We start from the raw sequence: 21,147 nt of genomic DNA, 5'->3' as shown, positions 1-21,147 counted from the left end.
TTTAGTACATCGGGTTTTCCTGTTATTTTGTCTTGCCAAATGATATTTTATTACCTTATTTGTTTTACTAAGTACCAGAAATAGGAGAGATAGGGAGTCTTATATTCCCATACTGATACATCCGTTACCTTGGAAAATATGACTTCTCATAAGGTTCCCAGATATGATGATAGCACTACTCTGTAAAGTTTTAATTATGTCAGTGCACCTCACACAGTGCACTGTAATTATTGTTTTAATAGTTTTCCAGCATCCATTTGCATATAGCTGCACCTAGGGTTTTTAGCCTTATAATTTACCTCTATTCTAAATTTAGATACATTTCCTCCCTCTTGGTGTGAAGGATAAGAAGATGAAAAAGAGCCAATGTTGAAGATTAAAACATGGAAACTGAAAAATTAACAAGTAGAAAAGAATTATTAAGAATACATATCAGCAAATATACAATCAAAAAGTGATTGAAAACCATTAAAAAAATACAAAAAGCATTGGAAAAAGTATATGGGTTTGTATTTAATAAGGCTTACAGAGAAGTGACATGTTGGCTGAATCAAGATATAAAAATAACAGTTGAAGAGAAAAAGAAAGCCTACTAGCTATGGCAGGCATGGAAAAGCATGATGATAAACAAAGGAAAAGTAGGAGATAAGTTTAAAGGTACAGTAGGGGGGAAGAAAACATAGGATTTTTTTTTTAGAGATGGAATACGAATCTTAGCATAGCAGAAGAAAAAAGAAGAAATATTCTTGATAGTGAAAGTGTCTGAGATAAGATGGAAAGTAGATGTGGCAGTAAATGACTTCAGATATAAGAAAAAAAAAATCAAAGTTGGAAATAAAAGAATATTGGAATGAAGGCAGTATTTTGTAAATTTACTGAGTGAAGAAAATGAGCATTAAATGGAGGATGTTGTTATAATACATGGACTATTTGAGAACTTAGGAGATTAAAAGTTGAAAAATTGGTTGAGAAGATGAGAAAGGATAAAGTCCCCCATTTTGTTTTTTTGGGTGGGAATATGTACAATGAAATATATGTTGTTGTATGTTGGTACTGAAAGACTCCAACTTATTTGGTATATTTGTGATATATGTACACAGTTATGAATTTGAAAATATTGAACAAGTTACCAAGGTAGGATGATAAATGAACCAAGTGTTCCTTTATGTGGAGATACTGATGAACGCTTTGTTTGAAAGTTTTCACATACAGTATAATGAGGTGACAATCAATTTTGTAGCTTATATTGTTCTTTTTCATTCAGGTTGTTCTTTACACAATATGATAAAAGTTTTAGGAATTATGAACAGAATATTTAATTGAATTACACCAAAACTAGGTTGAATCTATATTTTAAAATGCAGGTCCAACATCGATAGTCCGACACCTTTGGCTCAAGAACCTTGCCGGATAAGTGATTTTGCCTGATTATAAGAGGTCATTCTGTAACACACCTCAGACTAACTTATAATACATGTAATTATACATCTAACCTGTTGATACAGTAATACATATCCTGCTCTTCAACAGTATTGGATTATTAGAAACTAATTAGACATTATTTTAACTTTTTCAATATTAATCTTACCCGATAATCATGTAGCTGTCAACTCTGTTGCCGACAGAAATCTACGGTCGGGATACGCCAGCGATCGCTATACAGGTGGGGGTGAACACAACAGCGCCATCTGTGGTCAGGTACTCCAGTACTTCTTGTCAACACCACCTCAATTTTTCCTCTGTCGTGCCTCCGGCTAGACCTACATGGATACGCTGTTGATTCTGGAGTTATTGCTCACGATTTGGTGATGTATTTGCTCTAGAGTTTAGCCTTCGCTATTCAGGAAGCTTTATCATTAGCTTAGCAAGTTTTTGAAATTAATTTGATTTTATTTTTTATTTAATTTTGGTGACGAAGAGAGTATGAACTCTCTTTCACTTTTAATGGCCGACCCTTCCCTTAGACGGAAGTGTTGGTGTCGAAGAGAGTATAGACTCTCTTTCTTAATTTTGCTTAACAAAAGTTATAGATTTATTTTATATCTCTCCGCCTTTTATAGGCCTCTTCGATTAACTTCCTTTTATTATAAACTTATTAAAATTAATTTTTATATTTGTTTATATTCGACCTTTCCTAATAGTAGGCGGTCTTTTCTTGGAACCGAAGTTAATTAACATTGAGCCCGTCATTTCGTTTTTACCTGTTAACATATTATGCTATTTTAATGTTTTTGAAAGAATTTCTTTGATAGTCTCGTACTGTTTTCAAAGTTGAACTAACGTTTTGTTTTGTCTCTGCAGTTGTTGACGTTCAGAACGTTCAACTTGCGCTCTATCGTTACGATAGAGAGAGAGTATTCACGGTGTCACGTTGCAGTAAGAGTAAACCGATTCTAGCGTTTTGTTCATTCTTTCTTAGCTTAAATGGTTTTAATTCTAATAAAGGAACTTTTTATTTGGGAAATCTTTCAGTTTTTTTCCTTTAACAATAATATGTTTTAACGATATATATAATTGGGCTCATCTCTCAGGTTCTAAGTCAAGAGAGAGAGAGAGAGAGATAGAGACGGAGGGAGAGAGAGGAGGATAAACGTTTCGTTCAAGCGGGTAACGTTGTTATCGTTTTTGCTCTTCTCCCTAGTCTCTTTAGGGGAAGAAGGTAAACGTTTCTAGAGTTTTATTCTTGTTCCCAGGCTTTATGCGGTGAGAGATTTTAAACGTAGTTTATTTGATCTAGTTTAGTCTCTTTTCCAGCCACTGAATTATTTATCTTTCATTATGTTTTTCTGTTACATTGTAATACTGTTTTCGCAATTACTAACTTTTAATGAAGGATAGAATTGCGTGTTTCAGGTACAAACCACTTAAAGTTTCGAGTTCAGTGAAATAAGTGCAAACAGAAAATCAAAAGTGATAAAGTGATAAGCGCAAAGTGTTACAGTGTTGCGTTCGAGGGTTCGTCTGTTCGTGCCAGTTGTTCGCCTAGTCTGGGACCTCTTACAAGCTCCCAAGCCAGGGGAGAAGTAACGTCGAAGGACTTATGGGTTCATCAGGCCTTGATCGACGAACAGACGTTTCCCTCCGTGGTTTCGGGTGTAACCAACTCACGTAGCCGACGTGATCACCCCACCCACACAAAGACGAGAGAGCCCATTTATTCCTCGTCTGCGGAAGAGGTTTCTCGCAGAAACCATGGACCAAATCTTGCAGCTTTTAAGTGCAAGTCGGTCCCTTCCGCGCAAGTCCAACTCCTAGATGGAGCCATTAGCACTGGGTCAGTTCGGACTTGCTGCAGTACGACAACTGCACACCTCCCAGAGAGGCAAGGTGGTACCGCAACAGGCAGTAACTCCGTCTGTTGCCGCACCAGCTGTTTTAGACCCTCAGTCTCAACGGACAGTACCTCCGTTTGTTGTTGTCTTTCTTAGACTCTAGTGGTCTATGCTGCAGACAATGCAGTCTCAGCTTGCGGTGTTGATGCAGGAGTTTCAGGCAGAGAAGGTTAACACACCTCCTCCTGCGAGCGCTCCTCCACCTCTGCGCAGTCCACCCTGCCAGACGTATGATGTTGAGGCTCCTCCTGCCTCCATGCGTGAGCTGCCGCATTGGGAGTTGCCAGGTACCAGCGCTATGCAGCAACCTCCACTTTCCTTGAGGCAGGAGCCTCTTGCTATGCGGCAACCTCCTCAACCCTTGAGGCAGGAGCCTCAACTCTTGAGGCAAGAGCCTCAACTCTTGAGGCAAGAACCTCAACTCTTGAGGCAAATCCTCAACTCTTGAGGCAAGAGCCTCAACTCTTGAGGCAAGAGCCTCAACTCACCTCCTCTTCCCTTGAGGCAGGAGCCTCATGCGTTGCGGCAACCTCCTCAACCCTTGAGGCAGGAGCCTCAACTCTTGAGGCAAGAGCCTCAACTCTTGAGGCAAGAACCTCAACTCTTGAGGCAAGAGCCTCAACTCTTGAGGCAAGAACCTCAACTCTTGAGGCAAGAGCCTCAACTCTTGAGGCAAGAGCCTCAACTCTTGAGGCAAGAACCTCAACTCTTGAGGCAAGAGCCTCAACTCACCTCCTCTTCCCTTGAGGCAGGAGCCTCATGCGTTGCGGCAACCTCCTCCATCCTTGAGGCAGCAGCCTCATGCGTTGCAGCAACCTCCACCATCCTTGAGGCAGCAGCCTCAGGCTATGCGGCATCCTCCTCAAACCATGAGGCAGGAGCCTCATGCTATGAGGAGCCTCATGCTATGCGGCATCCTCCTCAACCCATGAGGCAGGGACCTCATGCTATGAGGAGCCTCATGCTTTGCGGCATCCTCCTCAACCCATGAGGCAGGAGCCTCATGCTATGCGGCAACCTCCTCTACCCATGAGGCAGGAGCCTCATGCTATGCGGCATCCTCCTCAACCCATGAGGCAGGAGCCTCATGCTATGCGGCATCCTCCTCAACCCATGAGGCAGGAGTCTCATGCTATGAGGAGCCTCATGCTATGCGGCATCCTCCTCAAACCATGAGGCAGGAGCCTCATGCTATGCGGCAACCGCCTCAACCCATGAGGCGGGAGCCTCATACTATGCGGCATCCTCCTCAACGCATGCGGCATGAGCCTCATCCCTTGCAGCATGAGCCTCATCCCATGCAGCATGAGCCTCATACCATGCAGCATGAGCCTCATCCCATGCAGCATGAGCCTCTTCCCATGCAGCATAAGCCGCACGCCATGCAACATGCTCTGCTTACCTTACAGCATGCTCTACATACAGCATGCTCTGCATACAGCATGCTCTGCATACCTTACCGCATGCTCCTCAGTCACACATCTTTGGTTGTTGCCAACTCACTAGACTGTCAAGCAGTTTCATAACGTTGCCTTCTAGTCTGCTGCTTTTGCACCAGTGAAACCCTCACTGAGAGAACTTAGCTTTTCTCGGATATGGTTCCTGTAGATGAGAAAGTGCTATTCTCCCTCCTTCTGATATTCCCTTGAGGACTCTGTCATTTGGAGAGGAGCCTTTAGCTGCTTAGCCTCCTATGGACTTTTATTTAAGCATAACATGCTTCCAGGGAGGGTAATGGTTCCACTTCAGTCGCTAACCCCGTCTGTTACCACACCTGTTCCCATAGACCTTGAGCTTTGTTGCAAGACATGCAGTCCAAGCTTAGTCCTTGTTAGAGGATTTTTTTTTGTTTACGGAGTCAGTGTGTCACTGGGAAGACGTTCAACAACCAGCAGAAGTGACTTGTTGTGACGCAGTGCGGCAACCTCAGCAACCCGATAAGGAGTTGTCTGTACGACCCAGACAGTCTAGACAGCTTCGGGTTGTCGCTGTACTTCCTCGCTTCCCCATGGTTGACAGTTCACAGACTGTGCAGCAGTACCATGATCTTGTGTCCGGCTCCGTCAGACGACTAGCTTTTAAGAGCTCCCACAAGTCGTCGCTGTCTGGAGATTCTCAGATGGACTATGGATCTGTCCAAGGAACTGGGCCTCCTGGTCAATTTTGAGGAGTCCCAGCTCGTCCCATCCCAGACCATTGTCTACCTGGGTATGGATCTTCAGAGTCGAGCTTTTCGGGCTTTTCCGTCGGCCCCAAGGATCTACTAAGCCCTAGAATGCATCCAGAGCATGCTGAGAAGGAACCGATGCTCAGTCAGGTAGTGGATGAGTCTAACAGGGACACTTTCATCGCTGGCCCTGTTCATCGAGTTAGGGAGACGCCACCTCCTCCCCCTTCAGTATCATCTAGCGGCTCACTGGATAAAGGACATGACGCTAGAGACGGTCTCAGTTCCTGTTTCCGAAGAGAGGAGGTCTACTCTCACGTGGTGAAAGAACAGCTTTCTTCTCAAGGAAGTCTACCTTTGGCTGTTCAGAAACCCGACCGCCGTCTCTTCTCTGACGCATCAGACACGGGCTGGGGTGCGACTTTGGACGGACAGGAATGCTCGGGAACATGGAATCAGGAGCTAAGGACACTTCACATCTATTGCAAGGAGCTGTTGGCGGTTCATCTGGCCTTGATAAACTTCAAGTCCCTCCAGCTTAACAAGGTGGTGGAGGTGGACTCTGACAACACCACAGCCTTGGCTTACATCTCCAAGCAGGGAGGGACTCATTCGTGGAAGTTGTTCTAGATCGCAAGGGACCTCCTCATCTGGTCAAAAGATCGAAAGCTCACGCTGGTAACGAGGTTCATTCAGGGCGATATGAATGTCATGGCAGATCGCCTTAGCCGGAAGGGTCAGGTCATCCCCACAGAGTGGACCCTTCACAAGAATGTTTGCAGCAGACTTTGGGCCCTGTGGGGTCAGCCAACCATAGATCTGTTCGCTACCTCGATAACCTAGAGGCTCCCGTTGTATTGTTCTTCGATTCCAGACCCAGCAGCAGTTCAAGTGGATGCTTTTCTGCTGGATTGGTCCCATCTCGACCTGTATGCATTCCCGCCGTTCAAGATTGTCAACAGGGTACTTCAGAAGTTCGCCTCTCGCAAAGGGACACAGCTGACGTTGGTTGGCTCCGCTCTGGCCCGCGAGAGAATGGTTCATAGAGGTACTGCAATGGCTGGTCGACATTCCCAGGACTCTTCCTCTAGGAGTGGACCTTCTACGTCTACCTCATGTAAAGAAGGTACACCCAAACCTCCACGCTCTTCGTCTGACTGCCTTCAGACTTTCGAAAGACTCTCAAGGGCTAGGGGCTTTTCGAAGGAGGCAGCCAGAGCGATTGCCAGAGCAAGGAGGACATCCACTCTCAGAGTCTATCAGTCTAAAGGGGAAGTCTTCCGAAGCTGGTACAAGGCCAATGCAGTTTCCTCAACCAGTACCACTGTAACCCAGATTGCTGACTTCCTGTTACATCTAAGGAACGTAAGATCCCTTTCAGCTCCTACGATTAAGGGTTACAGAAGTATGTTGGCAGCGGTTTTCCGCCACACAGGCTTGGATCTTTCCTCCAACAAAGATCTACAGGACCTCCTTAGGTCTTTTGAGACCTCAAAGGAACGTCAGTTGTCCACTCCAGGCTGGAATCTAGACGTGGTCCTAAGGTTCCTTATGTCATCAAGATTTGAACCTCTCCAATCAGCCTCTTTTAAGGACCTCACATTAAAAACTCTTTTCCTCGTGTGCTTGACAACAGCTAAAAGAGTAAGTGAGATCCACGCCTTCAGCAGGAACATAGTTTTCACATCTGAAACGGCTACATGTTCCTTGCAGCTCGGTTTTTTGCTAAACGAGCTTCCTTCACGTCCTTGGCCTAAGTCGTTCGAGATCCCAAGCCTGTCCAACTTGGTGGGGGACGAACTGGAGAGAGTACTTTGCCCAGTTAGAGCTCTTAGGTACTCTCTAAAAAGGTCATAACCTTTACGAGGACAATCAGAAGCCTTATGGTGTGATATCAAGAAGCCTTCTCTTCCAAGGTCTAAGAACTCAGTTTCTTACCTATTCAGGCTCCTGATTAGGGAAGCACATTCTCATCTGAAGGAAGAAGACCTTGCTTTGCTGAAGGTAAGGACACATGAAGTGAGAGCTGTGGCTACTTCAGTGGCCTTCAAACAGAACCGTTCTCTGCAGAGTGTTATGGATGCAACCTATTGGAGAAGCAAGTCAGTGTTCGCATCATTCTATCTCAAAGATGTCCAGTCTCTTTACGAGAACTGCTACACCCTGGGACCATTCGTAGCAACGAATGCAGTAGTAGGCGGGGGCTCAGCCACTACATTCCCATAATCCCATAACCCTTTTAACCTTTCTCTTGAATACTTTTTATGGGTTGTACGGTCGGCTAAGAAGCCTTCCACATCCTTGTTGATTTGGCGGGTGGTCAATTCTTTCTTGAGAAGCGCCGAGGTTAAAGGTTGTGATGAGGTCCTTTAGTATGGGTTGCAGCCCTTTATACTTCAGCACCTAAGAGTCGTTCAGCATCCTAAGAGGACCGCTACGCTCAGTAAGGAAGACGTACTTAATAAAGGCAGAGTAATGGTTCAAGTCGTCTTCCTTACCAGGTACTTATTTATTTTATGTTATTTTTGAATAACTAATAAAATAAAATACGGGATACTTAGCTTCTTTGTTAACATGTATGCTGGTCTCCACCCACCACCCTGGGTGTGAATCAGCTACATGATTATCGGGTAAGATTAATATTGAAAAATGTTATTTTCATTAGTAAAATAAATTTTTGAATATACTTACCCGATAATCATGATTTAATTGACCCACCCTTCCTCCCCATAGAGAACCAGTGGACCGAGGAAAAAATTGAGGTGGTGTTGACAAGAAGTACTGGAGTACCTGACCACAGATGGCGCTGTTGTGTTCACCCCCACCTGTATAGCGATCGCTGGTGTATCCCGACCGTAGATTTCTGTCGGCAACAGAGTTGACAGCTACATGATTATCGGGTAAGTATATTCAAAAATTTATTTTACTAATGAAAATAACATATTACAAGCATATACTGTAATTAGTTCTTTGACTTTTTTCCTTTTGCTTCAAAATTACTCTACTACACAAGTTCTTGTTTTTATGATGTTTGGTGTATTTTCAATCAAAATAACCTTAAGAAAAATAAGTCAACATTGTGGCTTTAAAATAAAACCATTGTTAACTGGGCAAAAGGGTTAGGAGAAATAGTTTTGCTTATTTTCCTTTTTTTCATTTTGATGCAGAATACCGAATATTCTAAGAATGAAGCAAAATAAATCTGTCCATGAGAAAGGAATTCTTTTTTTAATTTTCCCAAAATGTACAAGAATTTAAGATCATATGAAATTTTCAAGATTAACTGGTCATAAGCAAAACTTATTTTTGAGGAGGTGCTGTGTGGTCTCTAAAGGCTTAGAACTAGGAATCCAGCATAACCTGATTACCAAAAGAAATATTGTTCCCCTGGTTAAGGGCTAGTGTATCAACGTGCTGAGCGTGGACTCGCCCGGTGATTATAAGGGAGACCTGCAAGTTCAGGCACATTAAAACTTGCCATAGCACCTCGGAGTCTGCACGTCTGCTACACGTGATGTCATGCATGGCATGTTAGAAAGAACTATCATTTTAATTCTTGTCCACACACTAGTGATTATAGTGAAGACCTGCAAGTTCAGGCATATTAGAACTTACCATAGCACCTTGGAATCTGCACGTCTGCTACACGTGACGTCGTCCATGGTGTGTTGGAAAGAACCATCGTTTCAGTTCTCATTCACATACTGTACTTACATCATTAACAGGCCCCACCCACCATTCTTGAGTGAACCAAACTGAATATGCTTCACCTGCTGGCATGATGCTAGGGAGGCAGGAGTTTTTTTTTATATCACACAGCACCTCCCCAAAAACACATTTTTCCTTTGTCAAAACTACTTATTTTGAGCTATAGCACTGTGCGGTCTTCAAGGACTAAGTACTAGCAATCAAGCACAACCAGCGACCCATGCCCATCATCCCAGAATAAAAAGAAAACTAACAAATCCGACTCTTACCTCGCAAAGATGATTGAAGACTGCTGGCTGCCCGACTTCCCATTACTCCGCTTCTCCTGAAGGACCCAGATGATTTGGTCCTTCTGCATTGGTTACGAATCTGTCAAGTATCACGCATGAATGTTGTACTGCTTCTATTTATTTAGGTAGTGTTTAATAAACACATTATACCCAGACCCTTCCGTAAAACTCTAGGTGTCCTGAAATTACATACAGCACTTCAGGTTGTTCATGTGTTCACAACCATGATTACATGGATGCTTGTAACAAGCGTTATCAGAGTTGAGTAGCAGTAGCCCTCTATAAAGAGAGACTTCTTGATTCTATAGCATTTCAGACTGAAAACATTGTAAGGCATTCAGTGTACTGTATTTTGAGTTGCGCCCAAAATCTCCTCAACCTTATCGTTTTCAGGTAAAACAATTGATAAACAGTCTTGATAAAGCTAGAAACAGAGTTCTTCCATTTAGGATACCACTAACCGCTCCATGGAAATTACCAGCACTTCCCCTAGTGTCTTCTATATTTACTGCCAAATTATATGGCATACTAACTGCTATTTGAAAAAAGTATTAAAAGAGGAGGGTAATTTAACCAATTTTAGTGATGCAAGATATGTCCTATAAGCTTTAGAAGTTTTGAATTCCAGTTACCCTTTAGTTTTAAATATTTTAGAGTGACTTTTTATTATTGGGCTGAGAGGTATAACAGTTCAATATTGCTGGGTTCTAGCACACGTAGGTATGCCTGGAAATGAGAAGGCAGATTTACTGGCTAAAAAAATAAAGCATTAAAAGTTTGTTTTATAATAATTGGTAACAGCATTGGGATAGTTTAGATGGAAATAAGATGAGAGAAATAATGAATGTTATATCTCCTTCAAGGTATAACATGATGCCCCAAAAGTGGGAGAGTACTCTTTGTTGTCTCCTCATTGGACACATTCGGTTGACACACAAGTTTCTAATGACTGGCCAACACCAGCCATATTACGATGATTGTTCGGTACCCCTGACAGTGAGGCACTTGTTAACCAAATGTCCCACTTCAAGCACCTCAAGAAATCGATGTCTGTTTGAGACTTGAGTTGAGGATGGCAGGTTCATCCATGCCAAGATTCTTGGGCAGGATGTGTTGTACTAAGCAAGCTGTAGTTTTAGATTTATTTCAGAAGCTAGTTTTCTGAAAGTTATTTAGGTTTTATAAGTACATCTTTGCTTGTATGGTTTTAATTGAATATTTATTTATTATTTATTTATCACAAACAATATCAACGTAAATGACCTTCGATGTCAGGATGCCGGGAAGATTCAAATCAATCAATCAGTTTATAAGAAGAGTTCCACAGTTGATGAACTATGATAGGTGTACTGTTGATCAAGTAATCATGAAACCGTATTGAATGAAGGCCATTTTCCACTTGATAAGGGTAGAAGACTCTTTAGCTATGGTAAGCAGCTAGTCTTGGGTCGTGCCATAACCGCTGTACCATGGTCTTCCACTGTTTTGGATTATATTTCCTCTTGATTGAGGGTACACACAGGCTCTCTATTCTATCTATTTCCTGTCCTCACTGGGTTATTTTTCTAATTGGAGTCATTTGACTTATAGTATCCTGCTTTTCCAACCAGGGTTGTAGCTTAGCTAGTAATATTATGCCTATCCTTCAATGTGGGTAGGGTAGGACAGGTGTTTTAGGGCCATCCTTTGATTATGTTGGGTAACAGTGAATTAGGTAGATTCCTAATTTCTGTGATTCCAGGTGTGTTAGCAAAGCTGTAAGCACAGATCTATGTATTTACGCAGGAACATCTATGTGCATGTGTAAATGCTAATCCAAAGGTTTAAGATGCTCTTTTAATTCGCCAATGGTGCTCATGTATAGAATGGTGTATATATAATTACAAGGAGAATTCTTCCACCTCCAGGAGAAAAGTAATTACTAAAATTCTACAGTGTGGCATATAAAGTTAAATGTATACAAAGTAATTAAGTGGCATTTACTTGAGTATGTCACAGTCAGCAATCATAGCTAACCAAACATATAAATAGGTATGGAGATGAAAATAATCATACTGCTAAGATGAATGAATTATGTAAACTATTGAGTTATGTAAATACAGGATAAGTAAGGCAACTGTAGGTACAGGAGGTAACCAGGCGGCCTTGTCATAAATTACCAAGTTGCTCTGTAAAAATGTACTTATGGTGACCTTAAGGTACTGAAATAAAATGATCTTGAGAAGAGTGAGTAATTAAAAGGTGAAAAAGTACAGCAGAGTGATTAATACATAAACAAAAATGAATATTAAGGGTATTATTATTGTTATTGATATTATTACAAGCTAGGCTACAACCCTAGTTAGAAAATCAAGATGCTATAAGCTCAAAGGCGCCAACATGGAAATATAGCGCAGTGCGGAAAGGAAACAAGGATATAAATTAACTATGAAAGAAAAATAAACAATCATGATAAAATATTTCAAGAACAGTAATAACATTAATTAGATCCTTCACATGTAAACTATAAAAACTTAAAAAAAAAACAAGAGAAAGAGAAAGGAAGGACATGGTACAGAGGCTATGACACTACCCAAGACCAGAAAACAAAGGTTTGATTTTGGAGTTTCCTCCTAGAAAAGCTGCTTACCATAGCTAAAGAGTCTCTTCTACCCTTATCAAGAGGAAAGTAGCCACTGAACAAAATTACATTGCAGTAGTTAACCCCTTGAGAGAAGAAGAATTGTTTGGTAATCTCATTGCTGACAGGTGTATGAGGACAGAGGAGAATGTGGTAAGAATAGGCCAGACTATTCGGTGTACGTGTAGGCAAAGACAAAATGAGCCGTAACCAGAGAGAAGGATCCAATGTAATACTGTCTGGTTAGTCAAGGGACCCAATAACACTCTAGTGGTAGTATCTCAATGGGTGGCTGATGCCCTGGCCAACCTACAACCAATAATATATGAAGGGAACACAGAGACATATTTATTTAAAGCAGGCGAAAGCTTAGTATATAGGGAATAGAAAATGTTTAAATAGGAAACAGAAGAGGGGGTAACTAAAATAAAACAAAGTAATTCCACATTTGAAACTAAATGCCTGTTTCATTTTTTTTACTGGCTACCCACCACCTCTAGAGTGTGGAAGTCAGCAATATGAGCTTCAGGGAAGGTTCATAAAAATAAACAGAATTTTGATAATAAAATTTGTTTTCCATACCAACCTGATGTTGATATATATACCCACACTTCTTCCCACTGACTATGGCATGAAGAGGACAGGGATTTATTTTTATTTTGAGACTGAAGAAGTAATATGACATACACGGCGTGTTGTAGTTAGTTGTTGGTGATTCTCATTGCTTTACTATAGCATTAATATATTGGCAGAAAAGAAAACTGAAAATTTCTTACCTTTAAAGGGTAACGTGTTCAACATTCCCAACATCCGGAGATGAAAGAAATATGAACATCACGTAAGTGTAGAAAAAGATTTCATTATTTAAGTTTTTTTTTTTTTTTTGCATCTCATAGATCAAATATAAAAAAATCAGAATGTTAGCGACCTAGGCTGTGATCCATCCACACATGTTCAAATATACTAACAGATTAAATTATTTAGGAGGATTTAATGTGCACGAAGAGAGTTAATTTTTAGTAGTAAGTTTAGTAGAAAAATTACATTTTGTTTAAAAAAAATTGTATCCTATATACGACATGATGAATGTATATTTAATTAACTTCTATTATCACTATTTTTTTTTCAGACAATAGATTGGCAAAAGGCAGCGATACAGATATATGAAGAAGATCTGCCTACTGTCTTGCAAGTTATTAAAAAAGATGTATCTGAGGAGAGAATGGAAGAAATGCAGAAGCAGGTAGATATAGTGATATACTGTGATTCTCTATGCTTGTGACCTAAAAGTTGTATAGAAATTTCAAAATATGAAAGTACTAGGAAATCGTTCCCTGACATATTTTACTCTTGTAATGATACAAGAAAACAGAAAAGGCTAATTCAAAAACATGTGAAGAAAAATATCATTAAATTCATTCCTTTAGGTACTAAGAGACTTACATCACAGACATAAACTGTATCCTTGGCTGTTGTATATTTGATATGATCTATATATTTGCTGATTTTTTACTAGATCCAACATTATTCAGTTTGCACATAGAAACTATATACTGTACCTTAGAATTTTTAAAGATAAATAACTTAGATTCATAAGCTGCGGTTTTACCAGTCTATTCCCAACAATCAAGATTAGCAGCTCATGAGCCCATTGTAAGCCTTTTATCTATTCTAAAGAGATATGAGGGACCAAGAGCTGCAAGAAAAGAGCCAGCAATGCTTGGATAGCAAATTAAAGAAAAGAGGAGAGATTTTTTATATCTTCCAAAAATTGTAGAGATCATTTTATACCAAAATTCCATTTGTTCTTACATGTGTACAAACCCGTGTCCTTTAATAGGGGTATGCTTTCAGTGTAGCTGGAACCTGGCTGTTAAAATCTATAGCAAGTCAGCACACGTCAAGAAAACTTGGCCTATATTGAGAAAACTTGACCCACATTGAGAAAACTCTGCCCACATCGAGAAAGCCCGGCCTACATTGAGGAAACTTGAGCCACATTGAGAAAACTCTACTCATATGGAGAACACCCTGCCTGCATTGAGAAAACTTGTCCCACAAAAAAAACTTGGCCCACCTTAAGAAAAATAGGCCTGCTTATAAAAAACTAATTTTTTATTGTACCAATGCTTAAAAATACCAAACGTGTCAGTACTTACTGATCGGTTGCCTGAAGGCCCCACCGAGTTGGTGGTGCTTCCAGGTCACCCACCAGTAACTGACTCTTTGTTGTAGATTTTAACAGCCAAGTTCCAGCTAAGCTACGTGGCCACTTTGTTTTTAGCTGCTGTATAGTACAGAGGTGCTTCTGCCCTACCCAGCTGGCTATTTTAATATTTCTGGGCTCCGACCCGTGCCGCCCAGTGAAATAGCTCCTTTTACATCATTTCTAAGGTAAAAACTGCTATGAATTTACCAGAGAAAAATTTGTATAGGAATGCTAGGTTGAACCCAGCTCGCTCACCTTAATAAGGTGTCGGTATAATACTGGGGCGCTGAATAAATCATAACCAGAGGCCTCGCACCATTTAGATATCTCCTGTCAATATCCCCGAACAGCGAGGTGCCGTTCAACATCCTACTACTACTAGCAATCCCACACAAGTGACGACACTCCTTTTATAGCACGCGCTATTTAAGCCTTATTTTGCCTTATTGTGTGAATTTCGCTGGTTTTTTCAGGATTTACCTCAAGATGTCGGACTCCACTGTCCTTCCATCTAAGTTAAGTACTAGATCTATGAGTTTTGAGATTTTGGAGGGGGCCTTGCCCTTTTTTGCTTATATTATAACAGTTTTATTTTTCACGACCCCGCGTGGGTCTTTCATGGCGCTCGGCTCCCTCCTATCTCTTTCTCGTTTCGTTCTTAACGCTTTTCAATGAGTCTTCCATACTGATTGTTTCTCGTTATGAACTTTATGGGTATCCACGGTTCACACACCGTATTAAATTTTTATATTGATGTCCTGTTATTACGATAACAGTTATTACATATACGTGTGAGTATTATCGGTAGGTTGGCATGCCTGGTCGCCTTCGGGCGTTTCTTTTCCACTATATTATTACTTGGATTATTTACGTTCGCACGCCACGGCCGGGTCTTGAATTCCCCTTCCCCAGCTACGCTCGCCTCACGGAAGAGGCTGTGATTCGATTGGATAAGGTCCCAAAGGAAACTGTTAATTTTCAATATTTAACTTAGCCGGTGATTATAATAGCTGCAGCTCTGCTGCTCGACAGAAAACTCTACGGAAAAAATCCGCCAGCGATCGCTATGCAGGTAGGGGGTGTACTTCAACAGCGCCATCTGTCGTCCAAGTACCCAGTACTCATTGTAAACAAAGAACTCAATTTTCTCTCTGTCGTGCTACCGGCAAGACCTACTAATTCGCTGTTGCTAACTGGATTTGTTTTCACAACTATTTGGTGAAGTACACTATTCTAGTTTTGAGCTTTCGCTGTGCAGGCTTTCTCTTCAATAAATCCTTGCATTCTTTTTTTGATATCGGATTATTTGTTGATGACTTTGGATAGTTTTTGAATTCCCCTTTGACCAATTCAAAATGGCTGACCCTTCTCAAGTCCCTAAATTCAGGAAGTGTAATGCTAGTGACTGTTCAAGGCGTCTTCCGAAGGCCTCTATCGATCCTCACACCGTTTGTTCCAATTGTCGGGATAAAACCTGTCAATTGGAAGATCGATGTGAGGAATGCGTTGGGCTTTCGGAATTCGATTTTATCGAATTCCAAAAATATACATGTAGGCTAGAGAGAGATAGAGTCAGGAGAAGTTCATCTCGTTCTGTTGATTTTTCCTCTCCTCATGCCCCACAACCTATTCCTTCCCCTATAGTGGTTGCTCCTAATCCCCCTTCTGGCACTCAGGAACCTTCGATGGCTGATATGATGCGTGCCATCCAAGCTCTGGGTGAGAGAGTTGAGTCCCTGGCTAGTGACCGTAACCAGCTCATGGCGGACGTCAAGGAGCTGAAGTGTAAAAGTGCAGTGGGAAGTGATAAAGTGAGTGATAGTGTTGTGGATAGGGTTGCGCTTGAGGGTTCGTCTGTTCGTGCCTGTCGTCCTCCTAGTCCGGGACCTCTTGCAAGCTCCCAAGTCCAGGGGAGAAGCAATGTCGTACGACCAATGGGTTCGAGAGGCTTTAATCAGCGAACAGACGTTCCCTCCGTGGTTTCGGGCGTATCTACCCAAGATCGCCCCACCCACACAAAGACGAGAAAGCCCATTTATTCCTCGTCTGCGGAAGAGGTTTCTCGCAAGAAACCATGGACCAAGGTCTCACGACCACTTAAGCGCAAGTCGGTCCCTTCCGCGCAAGTCCAACGGCCCAGTTGTAGCCACTGGGTCAGTTCGGACTCGCTGCAGTCTTCCGATGACTGCTCACCTCCTAAGAGAGGCAAAGCGGTACCGCCTCAGACTGTTACACCGTCTGTCGCCGCACCTGCTCCTGCAGACCCTAAGTGGTCTTTGCTGCAGACCATGCAGTCCCAATTAACGTCACTGATGCAGGACTTTCGTGCGGAGAAGGTTGCTGCTGCACCAGCCTCTTGCCTACAACCAACCACACACTCGGTTGTGTGTCCTGTGGACGCTGAGGCGACCTTCTTGCGCACTCCAGTTGAGAGAGTTCCGCCACCCATGCGTTCCAGTGTACCCTGCCAGCCGCATGTTGACGTTCAGCGACGCACGGAGCCTTCCGTTGACGTTCGCGAGACACAACAACAGTCAGAGTTGTTTTGTTTTGACGCGGTGCGTCAACCTCCGCAACCCAGTGTGGTTGCCACTGCTCACCCGCATCAGGCTAGACAGTCTGGAGTAGACGCTGTGCGTCCCCGCGCTGCTATGGTTGTTGCCAGCTCACAGACTGGGCAACAGTTCCATGACGTTGCGTCCGGTTCAGTCACGCGTGCACCCGTGCGACCGGACTCAGCTAACCAGCCGTTACCTACTCCATTGCCGCTTCCTCCTCAATACTCGGATGATGGACTTTCGGATGATGATGGTGCCGCTCACGTTGATGAACCACATTCGGATCTTGACGAGCCTAAGTCCACGCAACCCTCTTTGGACTTTGGAAAAGTTCTAGCTCTGTTCAAAGAGATGTTTCCGGACCAGTTTGTGTCTGTGGCTCCGCGCTCTCCTCCGTCAGAGTTTGTATTAGGTATGCCGTCATCCTCGCCTGCCTTTACTAGACTCGTCCTCGCACGCTCGTCCAAGAGAGCTTTACGAGTGATAGGAGAATGGATGCAGTCCAAAAAGAGTCTAGGGAAGACAGCCTTTATGTTTCCCCCTGCTAAACTCTCTTATAAATCGAGCGTCTGGTATGCCACGGGAGAAGTTCTCGGCTTGGGAGTTCCTGCCTCTGCCCAGGGCAACTTCTCAAGTCTTGTAGACTCTCCCCGCAGGCTAGCCATGAGACGCTCGAAAATATGTTGGTCACCTTCGGACCTAGACCACCTTTTGAAAGGGATATTTAGAGCCTTTGAGGTCTTCAACTTTTTAGACTGGTGTCTGGGAGCTTTAAGCAGGAAGATCTCTCCGACAGAGAAGGATACTTCCTTGCTTATCATGTCCTGCATGGACAAGGCCATACGTGACGGGTCTAATGAGCTTGCTGCATCGTTCGTATCCGGAGTCCTCAAGAAGCATGAGAACCTTTGCTCTTTCCTGTCAGCTGGAGTGACACCTTGTCAAAGATCCGAACTTCTGTTTGCTCCTCTTTCTAAGTGCCTCTTTCCAGAGGATTTGATTAAGGAGATTGCTGCTTCTTTGATACAGAAGGACACTCATGACCTGGTTGCGTCCTCTGCTCGCAAAGCCACCCCTTTGCCTACCTTGTCAGCTAGACCAAGGATGGACACTCCAGCGTCCCGATTTATTCCGCCCTTTTGTGGCAGAGCCTCCAGCAGAGGAGGTGCTCGTGCCGAAGGGAGACGTGGAAAGAAGAAAGGAACCAAGTCCTTTAAAGGCAGAGTCTGACTGCCAGCTTCTTCAGACAGCAGTGGGAGCCAGACTCAAGAACTTCTGGCAGACCTGGGAGAAGAGAGGCGCAGATGCACAATCTGTGAAGTTGCTCAGAGAGGGGTACAAGATCCCGTTTGTACGAAAACCCACTCTAGCAACGTCTCCCATCGATCTCTCTCCCAGGTACAGAGAGGAAGACAAGAGACGAGCTTTGAAACAGGAGGTGTCTCTCTTACTAGAAAAGGGAGCGGTAGTCAAAGTTCTGGACCATCAAACCCCGGGCTTCTACAACCGTCTCTTCTTAGTGGCAAAGAAGACAGGAGGGTGGAGGCCGGTGCTAGACGTCAGTGCGCTGAATGTCTTTGTCACAAAGCAGACGTTCTCCATGGAGACCACAAAGTCCGTTCTAGCAGCGGTCAGAAGGGAAGACTGGATGGTCTCTTTAGACCTAAGGGACGCATACTTCCACGTCCCCATCCACCCAGACTCCCAACCTTTTCTGAGATTTGTTTACGAAAAGGTTGTCTACCAGTTTCAAGCCCTGTGCTTTGGCCTAAGCACAGCTCCTCTTGTGTTTACGAGGCTGATGAGGAATGTAGCCAAATTCCTTCATTTAGCGGACATCCGAGCCTCCCTCTATTTGGACGACTGGCTTCTAAGAGCTTCTTCCAGTCGTTGCTGTCTGAAGGATCTAAAGTGGACTCTAGATCTGACCAAGGAATTGGGTCTCCTTGTCAATATGGAAAAGTCTCAAGTGGTCCCATCCCAAACTATTGTGTATTTAGGGATGGAGATTCACAGTCTAGCTTTTCGGGCTTTTCCGTCGGCCCCCAGAACGAGCCAAGCCCAGTTATGCATCCAGAACATGCTGAAGAAGGAACGGTGTTCAGTTAGGCAGTGGATGAGTCTGATAGGGACACTATCATCCCTGGAACAGTTCGTATCATTAGGAAGACTACACCTCCGTCCTCTTCAATATCACCTAGCTGTTTACTGGAAAAAGGACAAGACGCTAGAAGCGGTCTCGATCCCCATTTCCGAGAAGATGAAGTCTTGCCTGACTTGGTGGAAGGACAGTATCAGCCTCAGAGAGGGTCTGCCCCTGGCTGTTCAGACTCCCAACCACGTTCTCTTCTCGGACGCATCGGACACAGGCTGGGGCGCTACATTAGACGGTCGGGAATGCTCGGGAACTTGGAACTCGAGTCAAAGGACAATGCATATCAACTGCAAGGAGCTACTGGCAGTTCATCTGGCCTTGAAAAGCTTCAAGTCTCTCCTTCAAGGCAAAGTGGTGGAGGTGAACTCGGACAACACCACGGCTTTGGCGTACATCTCCAAGCAAGGAGGGACCCACTCTATGACGTTGTACGAGATCGCAAGGGACCTCCTCACCTGGTCAAAAGGTCTAAACATTTCGCTAGTAACGAGGTTCATCCAAGGCAGCTTGAATGTCATGGCAGATTGCCTCAGTCGAAAGGGACAAATCATTCCAACAGAATGGACCCTACACAAGGATGTGTGCAAGAGACTTTGGGCCACCTGGGGCCAGCCAACCATAGATCTCTTCGCAACCTCGATGACCAAGAGGCTCCCAATATATTGCTCACCAATCCCGGACCCAGCAGCAGTTCATATAGATGCCTTTCTCCTAGATTGGTCACATCTAGACCTATATGCATTCCCCCCTTTCAAGATTGTCAACAAGGTACTGCAGAAGTTCGCCTCTCACGAAGGGACAAGGTTGACGTTAGTTGCTCCCCTCTGGCCCGCGAGAGAATGGTTCACCGAGGTACTTCGATGGCTAGTGGACGTTCCCAGAACGCTTCCTCTAAGGGTGGACCTTCTACGTCAGCCACATGTAAAGAAGGTACACCAAGGCCTCCACGCTCTTCGTCTGACTGCCTTCAGACTATCGAAAGACTCTCGAGAGCTAGAGGCTTTTCGAAGGAGGCAGCCAGGGCGATTGCTAGAGCAAGGAGGACATCCACCCTTAGAGTCTACCAATCGAAGTGGGAAGTCTTCCGAAACTGGTGCAAGTCAGTTTCTGTATCCTCGACCAGTACCTCTGTAACTCAAATAGCTGACTTCCTTTTATACCTGAGGAATGAACGATCTCTTTCAGCTCCCACTATCAAGGGTTACAGAAGCATGTTGGCATCAGTCTTCCGTCACAGAGGCTTAGATCTTTCCAACAATAAAGATCTACAGGACCTCCTTAAGTCTTTTGAGACCACGAAGGAGCGTCGTTTGGCTACACCTGGTTGGAATTTAGACGTGGTACTAAGATTCCTCATGTCAGAAAGGTTCGAGCCGCTACAATCAGCCTCCTTTAAAGATCTCACTTTAAAGACTCTTTTCCTGGTTTGCTTAGCCACAGCTAAAAGAGTCAGTGAGATTCACGCCTTCAGCAGGAACATCGGATTTTCATCTGAAACGGCTACATGTTCTCTACAACTTGGTTTTCTAGCCAAAAACGAGCTACCTTCTCGTCCTTGGCCGAAATCGTTCGATATTCCAAGCCTATCAAATATGGTTGGAAATGAACTAGAAAGAGTCTTATGCCCTGTGAGAGCTCTTAAGTTCTGTTTAAGACGAACTAAACCTTTACGAGGACAGTCAGAAGCTTTATGGTGTTCAGTTAAGAAACCATCTTTCCCTATGTCAAAGAATGCTTTATCCTATTTTATCAGACTGTTAATACGAGAAGCTCATTCACATCTGAGTGAGGAAGACCAAGCTTTGCTGAAGGTAAGGACACATGAAGTTAGAGCTGTCGCAACTTCAGTGGCCTTTAAACAAAATAGATCTCTGCGAAGTATAATGGACGCAACCTATTGGAGAAGCAAGTCAGTGTTCGCGTCTTTTTATCTTAAGGATGTCCAGTCTCTTTACGAGAACTGCTACACTCTGGGACCATTCGTAGCAGCGAGTGCAGTAGTGGGTGAGGGCTCAACCACTACAATCCCCTAATTCCATAACCTTTTTAATCTTTCTCTTGAAATGTTTTTTATTGTTGTTTTTGGGTTGTCCGGAAGGCTAAGAAGC

General features: G+C 43.4%; 1 protein-coding gene across 1 annotated transcript in view; it reads left to right on the top strand.

The window, feature by feature from the left end:
- The window catches only part of sotv (exostosin glycosyltransferase sotv), a 574,706-nt gene that overhangs the window by 320,162 nt on the left and 233,397 nt on the right, over nucleotides 1–21,147 (top strand). Inside the window, exon 8 of the mRNA XM_068392356.1 lies at nucleotides 13,247–13,360. Within this exon, the coding sequence (XP_068248457.1) occupies nucleotides 13,247–13,360 (114 nt within the window). The remainder of the gene's footprint in view (nucleotides 1–13,246; nucleotides 13,361–21,147) is intronic.

This window comes from Palaemon carinicauda, chromosome 18 (genome assembly GCF_036898095.1).
Source record: "Palaemon carinicauda isolate YSFRI2023 chromosome 18, ASM3689809v2, whole genome shotgun sequence".
NCBI classification, from domain to species: domain Eukaryota; kingdom Metazoa; phylum Arthropoda; class Malacostraca; order Decapoda; family Palaemonidae; genus Palaemon; species Palaemon carinicauda.
This window is presented reverse-complemented; position numbering and strand designations above follow the sequence as displayed.